General features: G+C 39.4%; 1 protein-coding gene across 4 annotated transcripts in view; it reads right to left on the bottom strand.

Moving 5' to 3' along the window:
* The window catches only part of CNOT10 (CCR4-NOT transcription complex subunit 10), a 133,601-nt gene that overhangs the window by 22,017 nt on the left and 89,693 nt on the right, over positions 1-21,891 (bottom strand). For all 4 annotated transcript variants that reach the window (XM_070727305.1, XM_070727302.1, XM_070727303.1 and 1 more), the window contains one exon: positions 6,264-6,394. In XM_070727305.1, the coding sequence (XP_070583406.1) occupies positions 6,264-6,394 (131 nt within the window). The remainder of the gene's footprint in view (positions 1-6,263; positions 6,395-21,891) is intronic.

Below are 21,891 nucleotides of genomic sequence, written 5' to 3'. Positions count from 1 at the left end.
AGAAGAAAAGAATCTGTTTGAGTCATCCACGGACTATTTGGCAAGAGAGTATAATCATATGAGTTTGTTTATGGACAAAGAATTATGGATCTGAAATTTGATGATAGTAACAACATAAAGGAAAAGGGCCCTTTGAGAGGTTTATCAATAAATATGAGAGGTTTATATGATAAAAATATGTTTTAACTATTTTAACTATGTTAAAATGGGTCATATGAAATATGAGAGGTTTAGATTTTTTAAAAAGTAGAATGTTAGAGGGAATGTATTTCAACTTAGATAATACATGGTCTGTAAAGGGAATTGATTAATATGAACAAAGATAAATATGTTGCATATGAAGTGAATATAATGACCGAATAAAATGATTTTCTTAAGAATTTTAAGGTATTAAGGTATTAAAGTGGAAATTTAGAAATATGGATTTATCTCTGGAAATATGGATCTATTTATAAAATGAATGGAGGGATGGATTATGATTTGTATCAACAATTTTCTTGTTCTGGAAGTTTCTTGGTAATGATCTGTAGAAATATTTGACTATGGAATTATATGGATTTGAGTGGAGGAGAGGAGGGAAGTAAACGTTTGTAAGAATATTAGAAAATATAAGGATATAAAAATATAAGAATATATAAGAAATATAAGAAAATAATCTCATGGAATTTGAAGCACAAATAACAGTTCTTTTTTAATAGCTATAACTAGCAAGAAATAAGTATCGAAAATGTAATGTAATAATGGAATGAATTGAGATAAATAAGAAATGAACTGATTTAATAAGCGAATTAAGATTTTTAACTGATTGAAACTATTTTTACCATGGATGATAATGAGGATTATGATTTATATGGTTTAAGGATACTTTTATATTAGAGAGGTTACTGACTATTTATTTGAGAGAGTTTTTAGTGCACTACTTAGATTTTAATATGCAAAAATGGTATGATAAGGATGTTGAACATATAAAAAGCTATAATTTAATCCAGAACAAGAATATTATAAAATATAAGTATATGTAAGAAATATAAAAAAATATTTTTTCTTATGAAATGAAATAAGTATGGATAAGGGAATGTATTAAGGGAATTAACTTAGATGAATAAGAAATGAACTTATTTTTTATTTTTAAAAAATTTAATAAGGGAATTAAGACCTTCAATTGATTGTAACTTTGTATTTTTTAGCATGGATGATAAGGAAGATCATGATTGATATATGGTTTAAAGATGATATTTTTATATTACAGAGATTATTGATTATATATTTGAGAGAGCTTTTTGCATTACTCAGATTTAAATATACAAAAATGGTACGTTAATGATGCTGAACATATTAAAAGATATAATTTAATTCAGAGCAGGAGGGGGAAGTTCTCTTCCTATCTAGTGGGATCAATATACTTAGAATAGGGCACGAAAATTCCACTGGGTATGCAGCGATAAATGTAGAATACGGCAAAATAATCTAGCTGGTTACAAAGCGATATAGTCATAACTTGATCCCATTGGGTTAATGGAAGCGCTTCTCCTTTCCTCTTAATTTTTTTTAAAATTAATAATATTTTCTTTTCTTTTTGCATAAAGGAGAAATTGCTTTAGAGGTTATTAGGAAATACAGAATAAAGTAAACTATAGATAATATAGACTACAAAATTATGAAGAGCGTACTAACTGTTGAATGCACTTAAGTTGAGCTAGGATTAAGGAAGGGGAACTCTCTTTATTAGCTATTGGGATCAACACTTTAGGTTAGGGCATGAGGATTCTGCTGGGCATGCAGTGATAAAATTAGATTAGGGCATGAAGATTCAATTGGGTATGCAACATTAATTATAGAAGTTGACTCCAGTGTATTGAGGGGTGTTTTCTTTTCTTTTATTCAGCTCTCTTTTAAAGAAAATAGGGTAGGATGATTTTACTGTACTTACATTGATAGGCGACTAGAAAAGCTATTACTATATTGGTGGGACTGCATTAATATAACTACAACTGGAATAGGAGGCTTTGGTTGAACATACAACAATAAGATGTGAATAGGATAGGATGAGTGTATCTGCTATGGACAAGGGAAAAGATTAGGACATCCTCTTGGTCCGATCTTTTTTCCTTTATTTTTAATAAAGTTTTATTGATTTTTTTAAAAAAATTACATAAAACAAACATATAACAGTGCACAGTGCATGTGCCCATCACCTAACAATAACACACACCCCATCACCCCCGCCACCCATATAAGAGGATTCAAAAAAGATTTAATTATTTATCTGTTATTCCTTGGCTCTATCTTGCGTCAAATATTACTAAAAGAGTGATTGCAATTTATTTTTCGTATTTACATCACAGATTCTACTTAACATATAATCTTTTACCTTATTCCATCGCACCATCAACTTCTCCAATTTATTGAATAAATTTTTTCCTTTATTGAAGGATATTAGTGGAAGGTGCCATATGGAAATATATGGGGAAGTAAGTGAGAAGAAGAGGAAAGTTCTTCCTTTTTCTCTTCTTCTTCCTTTTTTCTTTTTTCGTTCTGTACTGTTCTCTTCTAGGCTCTTCATTCCTATATGTTACTACTTTAAACTCTTAACTTTCCCTTTTATTCTCTGTAAACTTTTTCTTTGCATACTTTCTATTCTATACTTTTAATTCTCTTTGTTTTTGTATTTCTATATTTTTAATTTTCATAATTGTTATTTGTTTTACTTTATAATTGCTATTTTTATTTGCTTTTAATGTTTATATAAAGGAGTTTTCTTTCATTAGGTTTGTAATTTGACTAATTTGGCAATATTATTTTAAAAAGTCACTGATTATATGTGAAAATTGACATGGAAAAGATGTGGAAAAATGTTTAAATATTTCAGCCTAATCTTCATGAGGTATTGAAAATCCAGACCATTGTGCTCCAATGGTCTGGATTTCCTCTGCCCTTTTAAAGCCCTCCTCCTCCCGTCGCCCGCCTCCCTCTCAGCCTTCCCACCGGCCGACAGCTCCCTGGCATTTGCCTTACTCCGCGTCCAGCTCCTTCTCCTCCTCTTCTCAGCAGATGACAGCTGGGCGGCAGCGCTGAGGCTGGGAGAGTGGGGGAGATTCCCCTCTGCCTGCCGCCCCCGTGAAAACTTTCAAGGAGGGTGGAAGCCCCAGCTCCCAGACATCGCCTGTTTGATGGAGCCTGACACCTCCCCACCCAGCCTCTGCACCACCGCTCGGCTGTCATCTTCTGAGAAGAGGAGGAGAAGGAGCCTTAACTTGCTTATTTATTTAGTCCAACCTTGGCAACTTTTAAGACTTGTGGACTTCAACTCCCAGAATTCCTCAGCCAGCTTGCGGAGAGGGGCGGCATATAAATCCAATAAACCTAACCTAACCTAAGATAAGGGCTTAAGTAAGTGCTGGTTTCTGTCACTACTCCACCATTCAACAGGAGTGACATGATCAGCTTGTTCTTATATTGATAAAATTGAACGGATCCAAAGACGGGCTACAAAAATGGTGGAAGGTCTTAAGCATAAAACTTATCAGGAAAGACTTAATGAACTCAATCTGTATAGTCTGGAGGACAGAAGGGAAAGGTGGGACATGATCGAAACATTTAAATATGTTAAAGGGTTAAATAAGATTCAGGAGAGAAGTGTTTTTAATAGGAAAGTGAACACAAGAACAAGGGGGCACAATCTGAGGTTAGTTGGGGGGAAGATTAGAAGTAACGTGAGAAAATATTATTTCACTGAAAGAGTAATAGATGATTGGAACAAACTTCCACAAGACGTGGTTGGCAAATCCACAGTAACTGAATTTAAACATTCCTGGGATAAACATATATCCATCCTAAGATAAAATACAGGAAATAGCATAAGGGCACACTAGATGGACCATAAGGTCTTTTTCTGCCATCAATCTTCCATGTTTCTCTGTTTCTATATTGATAATTCTCAACTTACAATCAAAACTGAATTGAAGACATGAACTTCCATCATTCAGTAAGGCAATCATTGAGTGAATGATGCCCGACTTTGCAAACTTTTTTAATGTGGTCATTAAGCAAATCACATAGTTGCTAAGTGAATCTGACTGACTTTAGTTGTTGGAAGATGATCAGTAGCAAATGGTAATCACATTATTCCAGGATAATGCAACTACTGTAAATACATGCAGGATTAATTTTGATCCCATGACTATGGGGAGGCTGTGTTGGTCACAGTTGTAAGGACCAGTCATAAGTTGTATTTTTTTAATGCCATTGTAAATTTGAGCCAACATTAAACAAATGGCTATTAACAGGCTATTAACAAATGGTTATTAACAGGCTCAAGCGCAACCCCGACAAGACAGAGTGGCTCTGGGTTCTACCTCCCAAGGACACTTCCATCCTTCCATTACCCTGGGGGGAGGAGCCTTTGAACTCCTCAGAGAGGGTCTGCTACTTGGGTGTCCTCCTCGATCCATACCTGACCTTGGAACATCATCTGTCGGCTGTGGCAAAGGGAGCGTTTGCCCAGGTTTGCCTAGTGCACCAGTTGCAGCCCTATCTGGACAGGGAATCTTTACTCACAGTCAGGTTCAACTACTGCAATGCTCTCTACATGGGGCTATTTTTGAAGAGTGTTCGGAAACTACAAATTGTGCAGAATGCAGCCACACGAGCAGTCATGGGCCTGCCCAGACATGCACATGTCTGTCCAACACTCCACAGTCTGCACTGGCTGCCAATTTGTTTCCGGATTCAATTCAAAGTGTGGGTTATGACCCATAAAGCATCAGAAAACTACAAATTGTACAAAATGCAGTCGCACGAGCAGTCATGGGCTTGCCCGGCATGTGCATATTTCTCCAACACTCCACGGTCTGCATTGGCTGCCAATTGGTTTCCAGACTCAATTCAAAGTGTTGGTTATGACCTATAAAGCCCTATATGGCATGGGACCAGAATACCTCCGAGACTGCCTTCTGCAGCATGAATCCCAGTGATCGGTCAGGTCCCACAGAGTGAGCCTTCTCCAGGTTCCGTCAACTAGACATTGTTGTTTGGCGGGACCTAGGGGGAGAACCTTTTCTGTGGGGCCCCGGCTCTCTGGAATCAGCTCCCCCCTGGAGATTCATACTGCCCCCACCCTCCTCGCCTTTCATAAGAATCTGAAGACTCATTTATGCCGTCAGGCTTGGGGCCATTAAGATCCTGGCCAATGAATGTGTTGAGAGAATGTTGAATGTATCGAATGATTGTTTTTTATGCTTTTTTTGAGTTTTAGATTTTTAATTAATTAGTTGGATTCAAGATATTGTATATTGTTTATTATATGTTGTGAGCCGCCCCGAGTCCTCGGAGAGGGGCGGCATAGAAATCCAATTGATAAATAAATAAAATAAAGCCCTACATGGCATTGGACCAGATTACTTGTGGGACTGCCTCCTGCCGCATGTATCCCAGTGACCGGTTAGGTCCCACAGAGTCGGCCTTCTAAAGGTCCCGTCAACTAGATAATGTTGTTTGGTGGGACCTAGGAAAAGAGCCTTCTCTGTGGGAGCCCAAGCCCTCTGGAATCAGCTCCCCCCAGAGATTCATACTGCCCCCACCCCACCCTCCTGGGAAAAATTGCTTCTATTTACAAACATTTCTACTTAAGAACCTGGTCACAGAACGAATTAAGTTCTTAAGTAGAAGTACCACTGTAAACAAACAAACAAACAAACAAACAAAAATAAATAAATAAATAAATAAATAAATAGTCAATTGTTGCTTGTGTTGATTGGCTAGATTAGAAGTCAAGAATTACAGATTGGATAGATTGGAAGAAGTATCATCACAGCACTAGGAATAGCAAGAATGCTTAAAACAACCTAAATCAACCAACCATTGCTTTTTGTTTTATACCTGGAAGAAAACTTCACAATGTGGCTAATTCATTTCATATTTATAAGATGAGCACAAAAATGTCTATTTTGGAACATTTTGCACATCTCTAATTTGAAGCAATTGGAGATCAATAGTCCAGTCATATACATTTATATATCTTTATAGGATATCTACTTTAAAATTACAAACTGATCACATTAATTTCTATCTAATTTGATATTTAACAAACATGAACCTTATCTAAAGAAGGCAATTATTTATTCTATAGTGATTGACATGCATTAACTTTAAAAAATATGGAGACAGAAGCAATGTCTTTTATAATAGTATGCTACTAAAAAGAGGAACACTTGCAAATATCATAGTTATTGAAAGCATAACTAATAAACTACATATTCATTAACCTTGATCCTGCTCGTTTGAAGAAATTCCCAGGGACACATCAGTGACATTTTCAGGGTTCAAGTGAGTAATAGCATCAGAGATTCTGTCCAGAGAAATAAGGGCCACTGCAGCATACAAATGGCCAAGGAATCTAAAACACCAAAAGCATATTGAAAAAGATTAGTCTGGTGACAAGGTGACTCATATAGGCATTGCTACTGTAATGAAAAACAGACAAATGTGGATTCTTCTCTTAAAGAAGCTTAACGTTATTTAATCTGGACATCAAATTCAGTAGAAAGAGATAACTGCATAAAATGACAACTGCTCATATATTTAAGGAGTTGTTCCCCACTGTTTCTTGCTCTCCAGCTACTCCTATAAATCTATTCGTGGATAGAATAACTGATCACTTTGATAAAGATCAGCTTACTGATCAAGATATTGTTGTGCTAAATACATTGTTGAGTTTCAAATTCTAAAACCCGATTAGTATTTCTCACTTCCCTCACTGCAAACCCCTAATTAAATTTATTGGTTAAATCAAAGAACAAGAAGATAAAAACTAGGGTTGTTTTTTAAAGGCCAAAAAGCTGTAGAGGTATGAACATTGCATTGTTCTATTCTAATCAAACATTTCTTTTGTAAGGATCATCCTACAGCTAAACAGGATAACATAACAGCAATCATGGTAAAAGTGGCCATCCAAACAAGGTACAGACTGGAGCTAGGTGACTATTCCTATGCGATGCAAAATATTTTCTCCATAGTAGGTGGGTCTCCAAGATTGAGATAGATGCTGCCCTTAGCCAATCAGGACAATAGCACCCTCATGCCTCAGTCCCCCCCTCTTTCAACTGAGCCAGGGACGTGTCTCTTACTCGTATTGGACTCAATACAAATAAAATTAACTATTTAACTATTTTTTCCCTGAACAAGGCCCCCAAGCCAAATTAGGTTGAAGGCAGCCAGGGCATAAGCCCTGCTGCTGCTGCTGTTGCTCACCCTCCAGCATCACCTTTAGTCATATAAATAGCTGTGAGGGAGTGGGAAGAGTACCAAAAACACTTTATAATTATATAATTATAAAAACACTTTATATCCTGAAAGTTTTCATCAAGTGATTCTGGAGCATTAACACAGCTGTTCATACTGGCTGGGACGTGTTCTGGAAGCCGAAGAGGCCAGGATTAAAACTGTCAAAAATTAACCAGTCTTTAAAAACTCACACAGGGCAGGCAAGCAATTTGCCACTAATCACTAATTCCCTGTTGTAATTAATAGCTGCTCTCTGAAAGTCGGGCAAGGAATTTGTCGATTGCCAGACAAAAACAACAAAAACTGACATCTGTGCTTTTAAACTGGCAGGTTGAGGTGGGTAAGCGACCAATTGATAGAGAGCAAAGTGCCTGAATCACCAGCTGACATTGGCTCCATTTTTTACAGCCGGTTTGCAACTATTTCCAATCTATCAACTACTTTTCACATCAAAAACAGTAACACTGATTCACAACTTTTTAAGCTTCAGAAACAGTTACAGGCTTCGTACAAGCTCTGACAGCAGCAAATAGCTAATAGCTATTACAGAGGCAAAAAAACAACAACAGTCCACTACAACATTCCATAAGCGAGTAAACCAATGGAAATTTTAATAGCAGTCACAGGCAGAACCTTTTCATTGCAGTTTAAGCTCTGCCCACTGTGACATAACTACTGTAATCTATTTCCAGGCACATCCTCCCTTTTTTGAAATTCACTCTTTAGGCTGATAAGGCAACTAATCTGGGGAAGTCTAAAGACAAATTAACCAGAATTAGCCCAGGAATGGAAAGCAAATCACCTGCATCCCTACATCCCATCAGGGATCACTCCCCAATCAAAGCAAATGCCACAGCATCTTCCACTAAATCCAAGGGTCATAAGGAAAAACAGTCATCCAAACACAAAGATAAAGCTCCTCATAAGCAAAGTCAGGCTCCTAAAACACATAAATATCAACGAACACCCAGCTAGAAGGCTGCACATCACTCAGGATCAGTTGATGAGGATCTTAGAATCCAAGAAACTGATGTCTGGGGACCTCAGAATAAAGACCAAAGAACATATGTAGACAGGAGGTAAGGGAGCCAGGGACTGGAATAGACCTTCTGCAGACTGTAAAGACTAGGCATTGGACTCTTACCTGAATGCCTCTTCTTGTACAGCAGTGGGTTTGCTCGCTGTCTTATTATTATTATTATTATTATTATTATTATTATTATTATTATTATTATTAATTAGATTTGTATGCCGCCCCTCTCCATAGACTCCTATCCAATCAGGACCAAGCCTTTAGTCTTTAAAAAGATTGCTGGATCCACCCCTTTCCCAGAATCCGCGAATCAAAGGCTGATCTACTCTCAGAGAAAGAAGGTAAGTTGTTAAATGACAGGTAAGAAAGACAGTCATAGGGCAGGAGGTGACTGCTGTACCCACTCAGCATACGAGAAGAGGTGTTCAGGTAACAGTCCAATGCCTATTCTACGTACATACCCAATAGATGTGTCTCTAGGGAGGGGACAGTTTAAATGTCATGAGAGACAATTGCCTGAAGGATTCTCCAGCCAAAGGCGGCATAGGAGTCGATTTTGTAGTGACGGATGAATGAATTAGGAGTGGATTACATGGCCACTCTGCAGACCTCTTCCAGGGGAGCTTGTGTGGCCCAAGCTGCTGATGTGGCTGTGCTCCTGGTAGAATGTGCCGTAATACCTCTTGGGATGGGAAGGGAGGCAGATTCGTATGCTTTTGCAATTGCAGCTCGTATCCAACGGCCTAGAACGGTGGAGGAGACCTTGGCTCCCAAGGACCTTGGATGATAGGCCACAAACAGGGCTTCGGATCTATGAAAAGCCTTGGTGCGTTGGATGTTTATGTGCAGCACTCTGCTGAGATATAGCATGTGCCATCTGATGGGGAGATGGTGGTCCGGATTTGTGCAGAAGGAAGGCAAGATGATGTCTTGTGTTCTGTGGAACATGGAAGGAGAAAGGTTACGTCCAAGCGAAGGACTACCTTGTCTGGGTGAAACTGGCACAAGCCTTGTCGGATGGAACGGGCCACCAATTCCGATACCCGTCTGGCTGAAGTGATAGCCACTAGGAATGCTACCTTGTATGACAGATGATGGAGTGAGGCCGACCTAAGTGATTCGTATGGGGTGTGCGTAAGAGAAGCCAGGACTCGAGGTAAGTCCCAGTTGGGATATCTGTGGACTGTGGGAGGTCTGAGATTAGAAATGCCTTTTAATAGTTCTTGAACTTCAGGAAAATCTCGGAGAGGCTGTCTGCGAGGCCCAGCGAGAACCGAAGATAAGGCTGCCAGATGCCTGTGAATGGTGTTGACTGATAGTCCTTGATGGAACCCCTTCATCAGGAAGGAAACAATCCTATGGATGGGAATGCAGATCAGAGAGATTCTCTTGGAGGCATTGCTCATGGAACTTAGACCAGGTATGGTCGTATATCCTGTTTGTAGAGATTCTTCTGGCTGTTAGAATGACCTCGATGGCATCTGGGCCGTATCCTCGCAGCTCTAAATCGCGCCGGATAATCACCAGGCAGTAGGTGGAACCAACCAGGGTCTGGATGCTGAGAGACCCCCTGCTGCAGCATATCCCCTTAAACTGGAAGTCGCCAGGGAGCCTTGTCGGATAGATGTTGGAGATCTAGTGGTCAGAGGGGAGCCACTAAAATCACTTGGGCTTCTTCAAAGATGATTTTGTGTATCAATTCCGGAATTATTGGTATCGGGGGAAAGGCATACAGAAGCTCTTGAGGCCAGGGGGATCTGAGAGCGTTGATGGGATGGGAACCTGGAGTAGAATCGTGGAATTTGAGAGTTGTCTGCGGTTGCAAACAGGTCTAGTGATGGGAGACTGTACCTGGAACAGATCTGTTGGAATAGATCTGGGTGAAGCCTCCACTCTCCCGGATCCAGAGCTTTGCGGCAGAGCCAGTCTGCCTGAAGGTTGAGGACTCCCGAGATGTGGTCAGCAGTCAGGGATTGGAGATGTCTTTCCGCCCAGAGGCCCAGTTTCAAAGCTTCCTGCATCAGGGCTTTGGACCTGGTGCCTCCTTGGTGGCAGATGTGGCTCTTCATGGCCATGTTGTCCATCAAGATCAGGACATGCTGATTCTTGATTTGATGTCTGAATTGCTTGAGAGCCAGAAATACCGCTCTCAGCTGTAGCCAACTTATTGGCCTAGAGGCTTCCTCCGCTGGCCACATGCCCTGAGCTAACAAGCCTGTTGCATGGGCTCCCCAGCCTGATAGACTTGCATCCATGGTGATGGTGAACTGGTCTGGAATCCTGAAGAGGGACCCTTTGTCCAGGGCGGAGCAGAGCAACCATGACAGGGATCTCAGGACGGTTGACGGGATGGAGATTGTGTGTGAAGAGTTGCTGGTCCCTGATCTCTGGAAGGGCAACAGAAGCCATTGGAGATCTCTGGCATGCAGGCGTACCCAGGGAATGATTCCAATACAGGATACCATCTTTCCCAGGAGGGAAGAGAGGGTAGCAATAGGAGCCTTTCTCTGAGATTTAATCTGGGAAATGAGCTCTGTAATGCTGGCCTTCCTCTCAGTAGATAAAAACCTTCTATTGTACTGAGTCTATCACTGTTCCTAAATATTGAAGAGTAGTGGAAGGCACTAGATGGCTTTTGGCTATGTTTATTGAAAACCCATGTTCTTGTAAAATTGATATGGAGGTTTAGAGATCTGAAAGGGGGCCCTGTGTGGATGAACTGTGAACTAATATGTCATCCAGATAGCACTATATGTGAATGGGATTAGCTCGTATGTGAGCTGCTTGGGAGCCTAAGAGTTTAGTAAAGACAAACTCTTGTCTTTACTAAACTCTGGTGGAGGGTATTGGTAATGTCTGCCTTGGAAGGCAAAACAGAGGAATTGTCTAGGTCCTTTGAGAATTGCCCCACCAGATTGTGGGGGCAATATGCTGGCTCTGTTAAAAAGTGCTATTGCTAACATGTAAACCACCCTGAGTCTAAGAAGAAGAGCGACATAAAAATCAAATAAATAAATAAAAATAAATAAATTGGAATATGGAGATACACTTCCGTAAGGTCAAGGGAAACCATGAAGTCCCATGGGTGGATGGATGCGAGAATGGATGATAAATGCATCTTTTAATAACTTTTTATTGGGGTTTTAGTTTTAGTTAATGTTTTAGTTTTAGATAATGTTCAACTTCTTTTTTATTGCGCTGTATCTATTTATATTGTATTTTTATTATTGTTGTAAGCCGCCCTGAGTCCTTCGGGATTGGGCGGCATAGAAGTCAAACAAACAAAGAAACAAACAAACAAACAAATCTTGAACTTCCTGTACCTGATGTAGTTATTAAGGCATTTCAGGTCCAGGATCGCCCTCCATTCTCCTGATGTCTTAGGAACTACAAAGAGGATGAAGTAAAAGCCTAGGTCCCTTTGGGCAGAGGGTACTGGCTGAATGGCCCTAATGGATAAAAGGTGAAGGATAGCATCCTCCATACGTAGGGAGGCTTCGGTGGCCCTGGGGAACAGTCAGGAAATGAAATGCTTGGGAGGAAGGGCTAGGAATTCCAATTGGATGCCCCATTGGATGGTAGAAAGAACTCAGGGTGGACTGGCACCAGGCCGAGAAGAACCAGGCCAGGCGCCCCCCAGTGGGGATGTGAAGATGGCTACCATTTGGTTCTCTTAGAAGATTTGGAAGCAGAGGAACCTCTCTGGTTGCGGTTTCCCCTGCCCCTGGAGGGTCTGTCTGACTGACACCGAAAGCGGGAGGGGTATCGACCTGAAGTTCCCTGGTGGCTGAAGTTCTGACCTGTTTGGCGAAAGGGGCGCCGAAAGGGCTGCTGTGTTTTGGCTGCTTTCTTTGAAGTGGGGCCCAGGATCTTTTTCTTATTTGTGGTCTCTGTAAGAAGTGGATCAAGCAGGTCTCCAAAGAGATTCTTGTGCTTCAGGAGCCCCATGGAAAGCTGCCACCTCTGCCTGACCTTGGCTTGCCATGGGCAGAACCATAAGAGACGTCTAACTAACATGGAGGCAGCCACTGATTTGGCTGCAAACCAGGAAAACTGTAAAGTGGCATCAGACACAGATTGAGCTGCAGCAAACACCTTGTTGAGATGCTGCTGACTCCTCAGGTCCAGGAGGAATGTGGTGTTGGAGCTGTTGCAGCCAGAGTAGCATTGCTCTCATGGAGAAGGAAGCAGCTGCTGCGGATTTTATGGCCCAGGAATTGGTGAAGAAAGTTCTCTTGAGCATTTGCTCCAGATGTTTGTCCTCTGGTTTTAGGACTTCTTCTGCCTCGCCCGGCATAGCCGCCGCTGAATGGAGGATCTTGATTGGTTCATCTGCTTTTGGAAATAAGAGAAACTCATCATAAGAGGGTGAGACCTTATACAATTTTTTGTCTCTAGAAGAGGGATTGGATCCCATGGTAGGATGGTCCCATTGTTTCAGTAAGGCCTGCTTAAATAGCTTTGGCATAGGTTTGATATCAGTGTCCTCCTGCACCTCCATGAAGAATGGGCAACTTTCTCCCTGACAGGCAGAGGTGGAAGGGGTTGGTTGATCTTGGGCAGAGAGACCAGGAGTTGCCCTCACCTTGAGGAACAGGGTCTAAACAATTAGTGAGGGAAAATAGCAGAGGAAGAAGGATTTTTGCTTTGAGCCTCCTCATCCCTATCCTCCTGGTGATCCTCATCCTCGATATCCTCTTCCAAAGAGGCTGAATCAGAATCTTGGACTGTAGGCTGGAGGGTTGGCAAGGAACTTAAAGGCCTGGTCCTTCTGGGTTGAGGAAGAGGATGGGTAAGCACATTGAGGGCCATAAACGTGGCATCAATGGCTTGGGAAAGAACCAAAAACATGGATTGGAACTTAGGAGGGAGGTTAATCAAGGACAGAGGGAAATCTGGCTTAATCCTGAGGGCCTGGGCTGGACCAGGCTGGGTGTGTGTGTCTTCCTCTGTAATCTCTGGTTCTACAGGACCTAAGCCCCAAAGATTAGGTTGGGGCCTGTTTAGATTAGGCTTACCATAGATAAAACTACATTACCTGAGGGAGGCAGATCAGAGGGATCTGTGGGTTCAGGTGAGCTAACATGAATCTGGACCTGAACTCTTAAACATTTGGCTGATTGTTCATGAATTTTTTGGAGCGTTTTGTCCCATCTCTTCTCGGCTCTAGTGGCCTTGCAACTGTGGGAGCCCCTAGAGAGGAAAAAGCCTGGGGGATCGACTCTATTTTGTTCCCTGAAGGCCCAGGTTACTGTTGCCTTTTCCCAGGAAGGTTCTTCTTGGGGATCCTAGAGGCCATGGCTGGGGATTAAGGGGCCAAAGGCTGAGCCAAATAATGGAGAAGCACAAATGAATAAATTAAGTCAGATCCCCAAGGGTAAGGCCCAAGCTCCTTGGCCCAGGGGCATCTGCTTTCCCGAGAACGGATGGAGACCAACTCCTAACTCTTGTTACTGGGTACAGACAGGCTAGGCCTCGATTACTGAGCGCCACGTGTAGATGAGAGGCCTAGCTGTTGAGCAAAGTGCCTAACATGACTCACAGCTAGCTCAGGGCCTGCAGTGGACTTGGCGCCAAACGGGAAAGGCATGCCGCTGGCGTGAAATTTCATGGGGCACTAAGGGCCATTGCATCGAAATAATTACAAATTAAAATCCAGGAGACTGTTCCTGTGTCCCACTCCGCAATGGTGCCGGGTGGGTTTGGTATGGAGTTTTTAAATTCAACTGGCAGCAGTGCGGTTCTAGCAGCCGGGGATGGCTGCAAATTTAAAGTACCAAGCGCCACGGCTTCTCCAAGCTCGAGCCAAGCCCTGGAGGGCTGGCTTGATTCTACAGTGTTTTCTCTTTAAATAGTATTAACGATCTAGTGAGAGAATTACAATGAATCTTATTTGTTGATGTTTTGCAGGAAAGAGATTGAGAGGAAAGGTGTTAGAATTTTGAAGGAGCTGAGCCACTGTGCGTCCCGCCGGTAGGAGGACCAAGCAAATTCTGGGGAAGGGGTGGATCCAGCAATCTTTTTTAAGACTCAAGGCTTGGTCCTAATTGGATAGGACAGCGAGCAAACCCATGTGACTGCTGGACCTCAGTATGGAGAATCAAGCCCGCATTAACGAAGCCATCAGGCAAAAAATAGAGGCAAGTATCAGAGCCATGGCCAACCAATATTCCCATTCTTTTCACTTCAACACAACAGTTATCAATATACTGACTTAGCTGAGGAAGACTCACTTTTGGAGCACTCTTCTTATTCCTTGGAGGAATTGAGTGAGAGCACACCACAAGAGAAAGGTGTGGGAGAAAATTTGTCCAAATTAGCGATGTTAGAGGATGAGGACCTGGCACTAGAAACCTCAGTTTCAGCCGAACTTTTCCAACCTTCCCTTTTCCATTCACTTTTACATAAGGCCAGAACCATAGCCAATTTACCACCACCTGCTGGGGTTAATCAACAAGTTTTTGAAGGGGCGGTTAACATCTCTCCTTCTATTACACATAGGCTTCCTACATGGGACTTATCCAAGATTCTATCAACACTTACCAGGGCTCCATTTGAGTCCTTAGAATCACTGTCCTTGGGTGATTTAACTTACAAGGTAGTATTTTTAGTGATAATAACATCTGCACGATCTATATCAGAACTGGCTGCTTTATCAGTAAGGTCTGATCTTCGTATTTTTCATTAGGATCATGTGACCCTCAGATTGGATCTGACCTTTGTACCCAAAGTGAATAGTTATTTTCACAGAGCACAGGAAATTGTTTTGCCTGCATTTTATCCCTGTCCCAATAGTGACATTGAAAATTTAGATGTTAAACGTGCTTTGGAAATTTATATACAGCGAACTCTTGCCTTCCGCAAAACAGAGGCAAGTGTTTGTATCATTTTGACCTAATTCTGTAGGACAAAAAGAATCTTCATTCACTGTGGGTCATTGGATTCGCAAATTCATTTCTATTCATTATAAAGAGAAGGCCAACTCTGTGGGACCTTATTGGCTGCTGGGATTCGTGCGGCAGAAGACGGTACTATCTTTACCAAGACCACGTGGCCTGACTACACATTCAATACGAAGTGAAGTTGCTACAGCCACTTGGAATGTCAGAGCATCAATTGAGGAATTTTGTTGGGCCGCCATTTAGTCCTCTCCAACTCCTTTTATTCACCACTATAAACTAGATGTTTTTGCCTTGGAGGGAGCAGAATTTGGGCGCAGGGTGGTAGAGCAGAGTTTGAATACCCACCCAAGGGAATAAGCGCTTTGGTATGACCCAATCTTGGAAACTAGCTCCACCTATTTTGGAGAAGGGGCGTTGTAGCTACCTGATATGCCTTTTCTCGTAGGGTGGAGCTAATCTCCAAATCCCTGTTAATGTTATTAATTTTATTTGGCATTGTTATTCTGTATCAATAAAGTTATGAATTTGTTCTATTATTATGGTATGCAGAGTCTGTTAATGTCTCTTGTTGAAAGAGGGGGAACCGAGACACGAAGGTGCTATTTATACTTTTTTCAGACTCAGTCCTGACTGATTAAGGGTGGTGTCTATCCCAATCTTGGAGACTAGCTCCACCCTACAAGAAAGGGCATATCAGGTAGGTAAAACAATCAATCTGTCTTTGAACTGGAACTGTCTACAATGGTAGACAGCATTTGTTTATTCTCCAGTGTTGATTACATCGAAAGCTGCGCCTATATTATATATAAAGAAATAAAATATCTTGGTGGGTGTGGCTTCTTCCATGCAAGTCGGCAGCCTCTTCCCAAGCTCAGGGAAGCTAGCTGTTCCGCGGCAATTTGGGAGTGCTTTCCTGCACTAATCCTGACTTGAAGGGTTGGGATTGAGATGGGAAAATCTGGAGATCCACAGGGTGGGTACAAAACCCTGGTGGAACCAGTCCCTTTGACCAGTTGCCATTGGAGGTAATACGTTACCTTAAGCATGGGGAAGTAGTGGCAGCAAAGAAGAAAACAGTAAAATGAAGTCATCTGGGTGAGATTTTTTTTTCCTTTGGGTTTAAAATTTACTTGAAAGGAGGTAACTTGGGAGAAGTGCCTTTGCTCTGCTTTGAAGCTTGCAATTAACAAGGGAAAGAGACTTTTCCGCATTCCAGCGGCAAGTGTATGATTGATTTATAATGTCCTTTCCCGGAGTGGACTGCAATTAAGAAGTGCCTGGAAAAGTTTGTAACAAAGAGACTAATAATTGAAAAACTTTTCTTTTTGTTGGTGGAGGCTTCTCTTGAGAATGCTGAATTACTATTTGACTATTTTTTTAATCTGGAAACAGGAAGAAATATTATTCATAAAGATTTACGTACTGTTCTATATCATATTTTTAATTTTTGGCTTTTTTGGGGGGGAGGGGAAGAATGCTGCCATCTAGTAGATGTGGTGAGTGGATAAGGCTACATTTTAAATGTCAAGTTTTTGTGGCTGCCTTATCAATGACCTCGGGCAGATAGAATTTCCCATAACAAGATCATTTGGTGGGAAAGTTAAGATCTCGTGGCTGTTGCTTTTTGCTTCTGTTAAATTTGGATCAAGATAGTGCAAAAGTTTTATTTTCTAAAGACCTTTGTTTATTCTTCCTTTTTTCTTGCTATTTTTATTTTTTTAAAAAGAAAACAAAACACCACCATTCTTTTTTCTCCCGTGTTTAATTTTTACTTTGGATGTATAAGTCTTTCACTTTCTCCTTTTCACTGTTTTTTTCTTGTTTTTCCTTCTCCCTCTTTTTAAGGGGGGGTTGTTTGTTTGTGGGGGGGTTTTGGACTTTTGGGGGGACTCTCCTCCCTTCAGATATATTTTTTGGATTTCGGGAGGTCTGTGGTTGTTGTTTTTCGCTTTGTTTTGGGGGGTTTTCCTTTTTTTTCCCAATACTGAGAAGTCTTTTCTTATTGGATTGCGAGCGTTCTTTGGAGCACTGGGTTTGGATTACAAATATTTCTATTTTTACCTATTGGATTATAAATATTCTTGGTTTTGCCCATTGGATTACAAATATTCCTATTTTTACCTAATGGATTACACATACAGTATTCTTGGGGTTTTTTAATCATTGGATTACAAATATTCCTATTTTTACCCATTGGATTACAAATATTATAAATATTGGATTACAAATATTTCTATACTTTTTTATTGAATTGCAACAGTTATTCTGCTTGACCGATTGAATTGTACAATGGCAGCAAAGAGAACACCTTCACATTCTGCAAGTACACCACCACCATCTTTGTTAGATATTGGAGAAAAGCTGGATATAGCAGAAATTTTAAAATTGCTTCAAACCTTAAATGAAGGCTTTAAATCTCTTAAAGAGGAATGTTGCTCTACAAAGGAAAGTTTGAGTCAAGTGAATGAAAATGTATATCAGACGAAAGCAGAAATGAAAGAAATGAAGGGGAAAAATGATCAGCATTTACAAAAGATAGAAGAAAAGGTAGAAAGGCATGATTTAAAGCTGGAGGAGCTGGCCACAGTTCATAGAGTCCAGGAAAGGGCTATGATTATTATGGAGACTGACCGATCTGAATTTTATCTACATTTTCAAAATGTTCTGGAAGAAAGAAGAGAGGATTTACGGGAAATAATTGCTTGAAATCCACTAAACTATCCAGGGATTAAGTCCAATCTTCATTAATTTATCTATCAGCTCTTTATATGGAACTGTATCAAAGGCTTTGCTGAAGTGCAGATAGGCAATATTCACAGCACCACCTTCATCCAACACCTTTGTGACATAGTCAAAGAAATCAATGAGATTAGTCTGACATGATTTGCCTTCAGTAAAGCCATGCTGATTTGGGTCCAATAAGTTATTGTTTTTTAGGTGCTGATTTATCCTCTTTTTGAGTAGAGTCTCCATCATTTTAACTATAACTGGTGTCAAGCTATCTGGCCTGTAGTTACCAGCTTCTTCTCTACTGCCCTTCCTGTGGATAGGCACACTGGCCATTCTCCAATCCTCAGGAACATCTCCTGTTAATAGGGATTGGTTAAACAAATCAGTTAGGGGGTAGCAATGACAGATCTGAGTTCTTTAAGAACTCTGGGGTGGATGCCATCTGGACCCATTGCCTTATTTATCTTTAATCTTTCAAGTTCTTCTAAGACATCGGCTTCTAAGATCACTGGAGCTGAATCCGTACAGCTGGAAGCAATGCTATATCCCTCTATAGTATTATATTGTAAGGTGTCTTTTGAGAAAACTGAACAGAAATAGCTATTGAAATGGTCAGCGATCTCCTTATTCCCATCAATGCATGTATTATTCCCACTACTAAGCTTCGTGATGCTGCAGTTTTTCTTCTTCCTATCACTAATATATCTGAAGAAGGTTTTATCCCCCTTCTTTACAGATTTGGCAATGTCTTCCTCTTTTGAGGCTTTAGCAGCATATATTATCTGTTTCGCCTTCTTCTGTCTCATTTTATACACCTCTCTATCAGCTATACTTCCAGACTCTTTATAGCTCCTATAGGCAGCCTTTTTTTCATTGACTATAACCCTTACATCATTGCTAAACCATAGCGGTTTCTTCTTCCTTTTACCTTTAGTTATTTATCTTACATACAATCTGGTGGCTTTTAGGATGGCCTTTTTTAATTCAGTCCACTGGGTGCTCACTCCTGCCATTTTATCCCTCCCCTTTAATTCATTATTTAAATATTCCCCCATTGCATTAAAATTTGTTTTTATGAAATCCAATACTTTGGTTGCAGTATAGGATTGCTCACAATCAGTTGAGAATATTGTAATCACAAAAGAATTTGAAAAACAACTAGCAGCTAAGGAAAAGAGAGAAAGAGTTATGACAAGATCAGTAACAGAAAGGCAAAAGTCTTAAGAAGAAAAATTAAAAAATTAACAAATATGGATCAACAGATTTAATGGTTGTCATTGAATGTTAATGGACTTTACACACCAAATAAGAGAAATAAAATATTTACTAAACTCAAAAAATTAAATATGGACATAATTTGCTTACAAGAAGTACATATTAAAAATCAACAAAAAAAGTTTTTAGAAAATAAATCTCTAGGAGAATTGTATGTTTCACTAATGAATCAGAGTAAAAGAGGAGTGGCAATGTATGTTAAGAAGAATATAGGATCTAAAGATATATATTCCGATAAGGAAGGAAGAATTCCGATAAAGAAGGAAGAATGGTTGAAATAAAGATGAATAATCAAAATATACTATTGGTAGCGATTTATGCACCAAATGATAATCAAGAAATATTCTACACAAGGTTACATAAAAAGATTAATGAATTAAAGTATGAAAATATTGGTATAATAGACTTTAATACAATATCAAATATTGGATTGGGCCATAAGACCAACAAACAAAATAAAACAAAAAGAAAAATACTTACTAAAGCCTTTTTCAATATGGTAGAGGAATGGAACCTGACTGATCTCTGGAGAGACAGACATAAGAGAGAACAACAATACATTTTTTTTTGGCTAGACACAGATCTTGGTCTAGAATTGATACGATATGGACTATGTTAGAATTAACAAAACAGATAGAAAAAGTGGATATTGAAACGAATGTGTGGGCAGATCATAATCCTATCACTATGCAATGAAAAGATAAAAGAAAAAGACCAAGATGGATTTTAAAGAGAGAAATTTTACAAGAAAAATACAATTATTTATAAAGAAAGAGATGGTGTTTTTCTTTCAAGAGAATAAAACAGGAGATACTACCTTACAAATCCTTTGGGACACGGCTAAAGCCTATTTTAGAGGTTTAGTTTCGACTTATACAAGCAATCGAAATAAACAATTTTTTGGATATAAAAATGATCTCGAAAGGAGACACAGAGAACTGGAACAGTCTTTACAATCAGATCCACAAAATATAGAAATTCAAGAAATCTTGGACTTGACGAAACACAAATCAAATTTGATGGAAAATGAGAAAATAGCTAAAAACATTTTAAAAACAAGGCAATTTTTTTTGAACAGGCGAATAAACCAGGGATATGGTTGGCTTATAAAATAAGGAAAGATAGAGAAAAAAAATGGATAAAATATTTAGAGGATGAAGAAGGAGAATTGAAATATAAAGAAGATGAAAAAAAGGAACTAATATGGGAAGTCTACCAAAAATTATATAAATAAGATGTTATCAAGGATGAGAAAATATGTCAATACTTAGAAAAGGCAAATCTACCTAAAATTTCAGAAACTATTAAGGAGACATTGGATGCTAAGATAACAATGATGGAATTGTCAGAAGCTATTAAGAAAAAAAAAGAATGGTAAAGCCCCAGGACCTGAGGGATTACCAGCTGAGGTTTATAAGGTATTTGAAGAGGTATTTGGATTTATCTTTTTGGATTTGATAAATGAAATATTTATGCAAGCTAAAATTCCGGATATTTGGACAGAAACTTATATATCTCTGATACCGAAAGAAGGGACTGATACACAAAAAGTAGAGAATAATAGGACAATATCTTTGTTAAATGTTGATTATAAGATTTTGCATCAATTATTGCAAATAGACTTAAAAGATACTTAAATGAATTTATACATTCAGATCAGAATGGATTTTTACCTAAAAGACAAATTAAGGACAATATGCATATAATTTTAAATATTTTAGAATATTATAACAGCACCCCAAAAAACAGATAGCACGGATGCTTTTGGATGCACAAAAGGCTTTTGACAATTTAAACTGGAAATTTCAAAACAGGCAATTAAAATATATGAATTTTGGAGCAAGGTTCTTACATGTCATAGAAGCAATTTATAATAAACAATCAGTAAGAATAATTGTGAATGGAGATATGACAGACAAAGTAAAAATCACCAAAGGTACAAGACAAGACTGTCCATTATCACCACTGTTATTTATTTTGACATTAGAAATATTGACTAGAGCTATAAGACCAGACAAAGAGATTTTGGGCCACAAAATTCAAGATGAACAATATAAACCGCAAGCATTTGCAGATGATTTAGTTTTCATTTTGGAAAAACCACTTACATCAGGCCCAAAACTCCTAACTCAAATTGAGAATTATGGAGAAGTAGCAGGACTTAAAATTAATAAAGAGAAGACAAATATAATCGTAAAAAATATGACAGAAAACTAAAAAATTGATTTAAAGACACTTTTAAACATACAGGTAGTGAAGAGGATTAAACACTTGGGAATTCAGTTAACAGCAAGATGTTCAACATTAATGGAAGAAAACTATATTAAATTGAAGAAACAAATTGAAACTGATTTGCAAAAGTGGAAAAACTTGCAGTTGTCATTGATGGGCAGGATTGCACTAATTAAGATGAATATTTTACCACGATTGCTTTTCTTATTTTCAAACATACCAATTAAAGTTAATAAAACCTTTTTTAATGATATGAATAAGATAACAACTAAATTTATTTGGCAAGGAAAAAGACCAAGGATTAGTTTAAAATGTCGGCAAGATGTACAAGGATTTGGACTTCCAAGCTGGCATTTGTACTATCAAGCGGCAGCAATGACATGGATTAAATAATGGATAACGCTCAGAAACAAAAGACTTTTGACTTTAGAAGGGCAC

The sequence above is a fragment of the Erythrolamprus reginae genome, chromosome Z, assembly GCF_031021105.1.
Source record: "Erythrolamprus reginae isolate rEryReg1 chromosome Z, rEryReg1.hap1, whole genome shotgun sequence".
NCBI classification, from domain to species: domain Eukaryota; kingdom Metazoa; phylum Chordata; class Lepidosauria; order Squamata; family Dipsadidae; genus Erythrolamprus; species Erythrolamprus reginae.
Note: the sequence above shows the minus strand (reverse complement) of the source record. Positions and strands in the feature narration are given on the sequence as shown.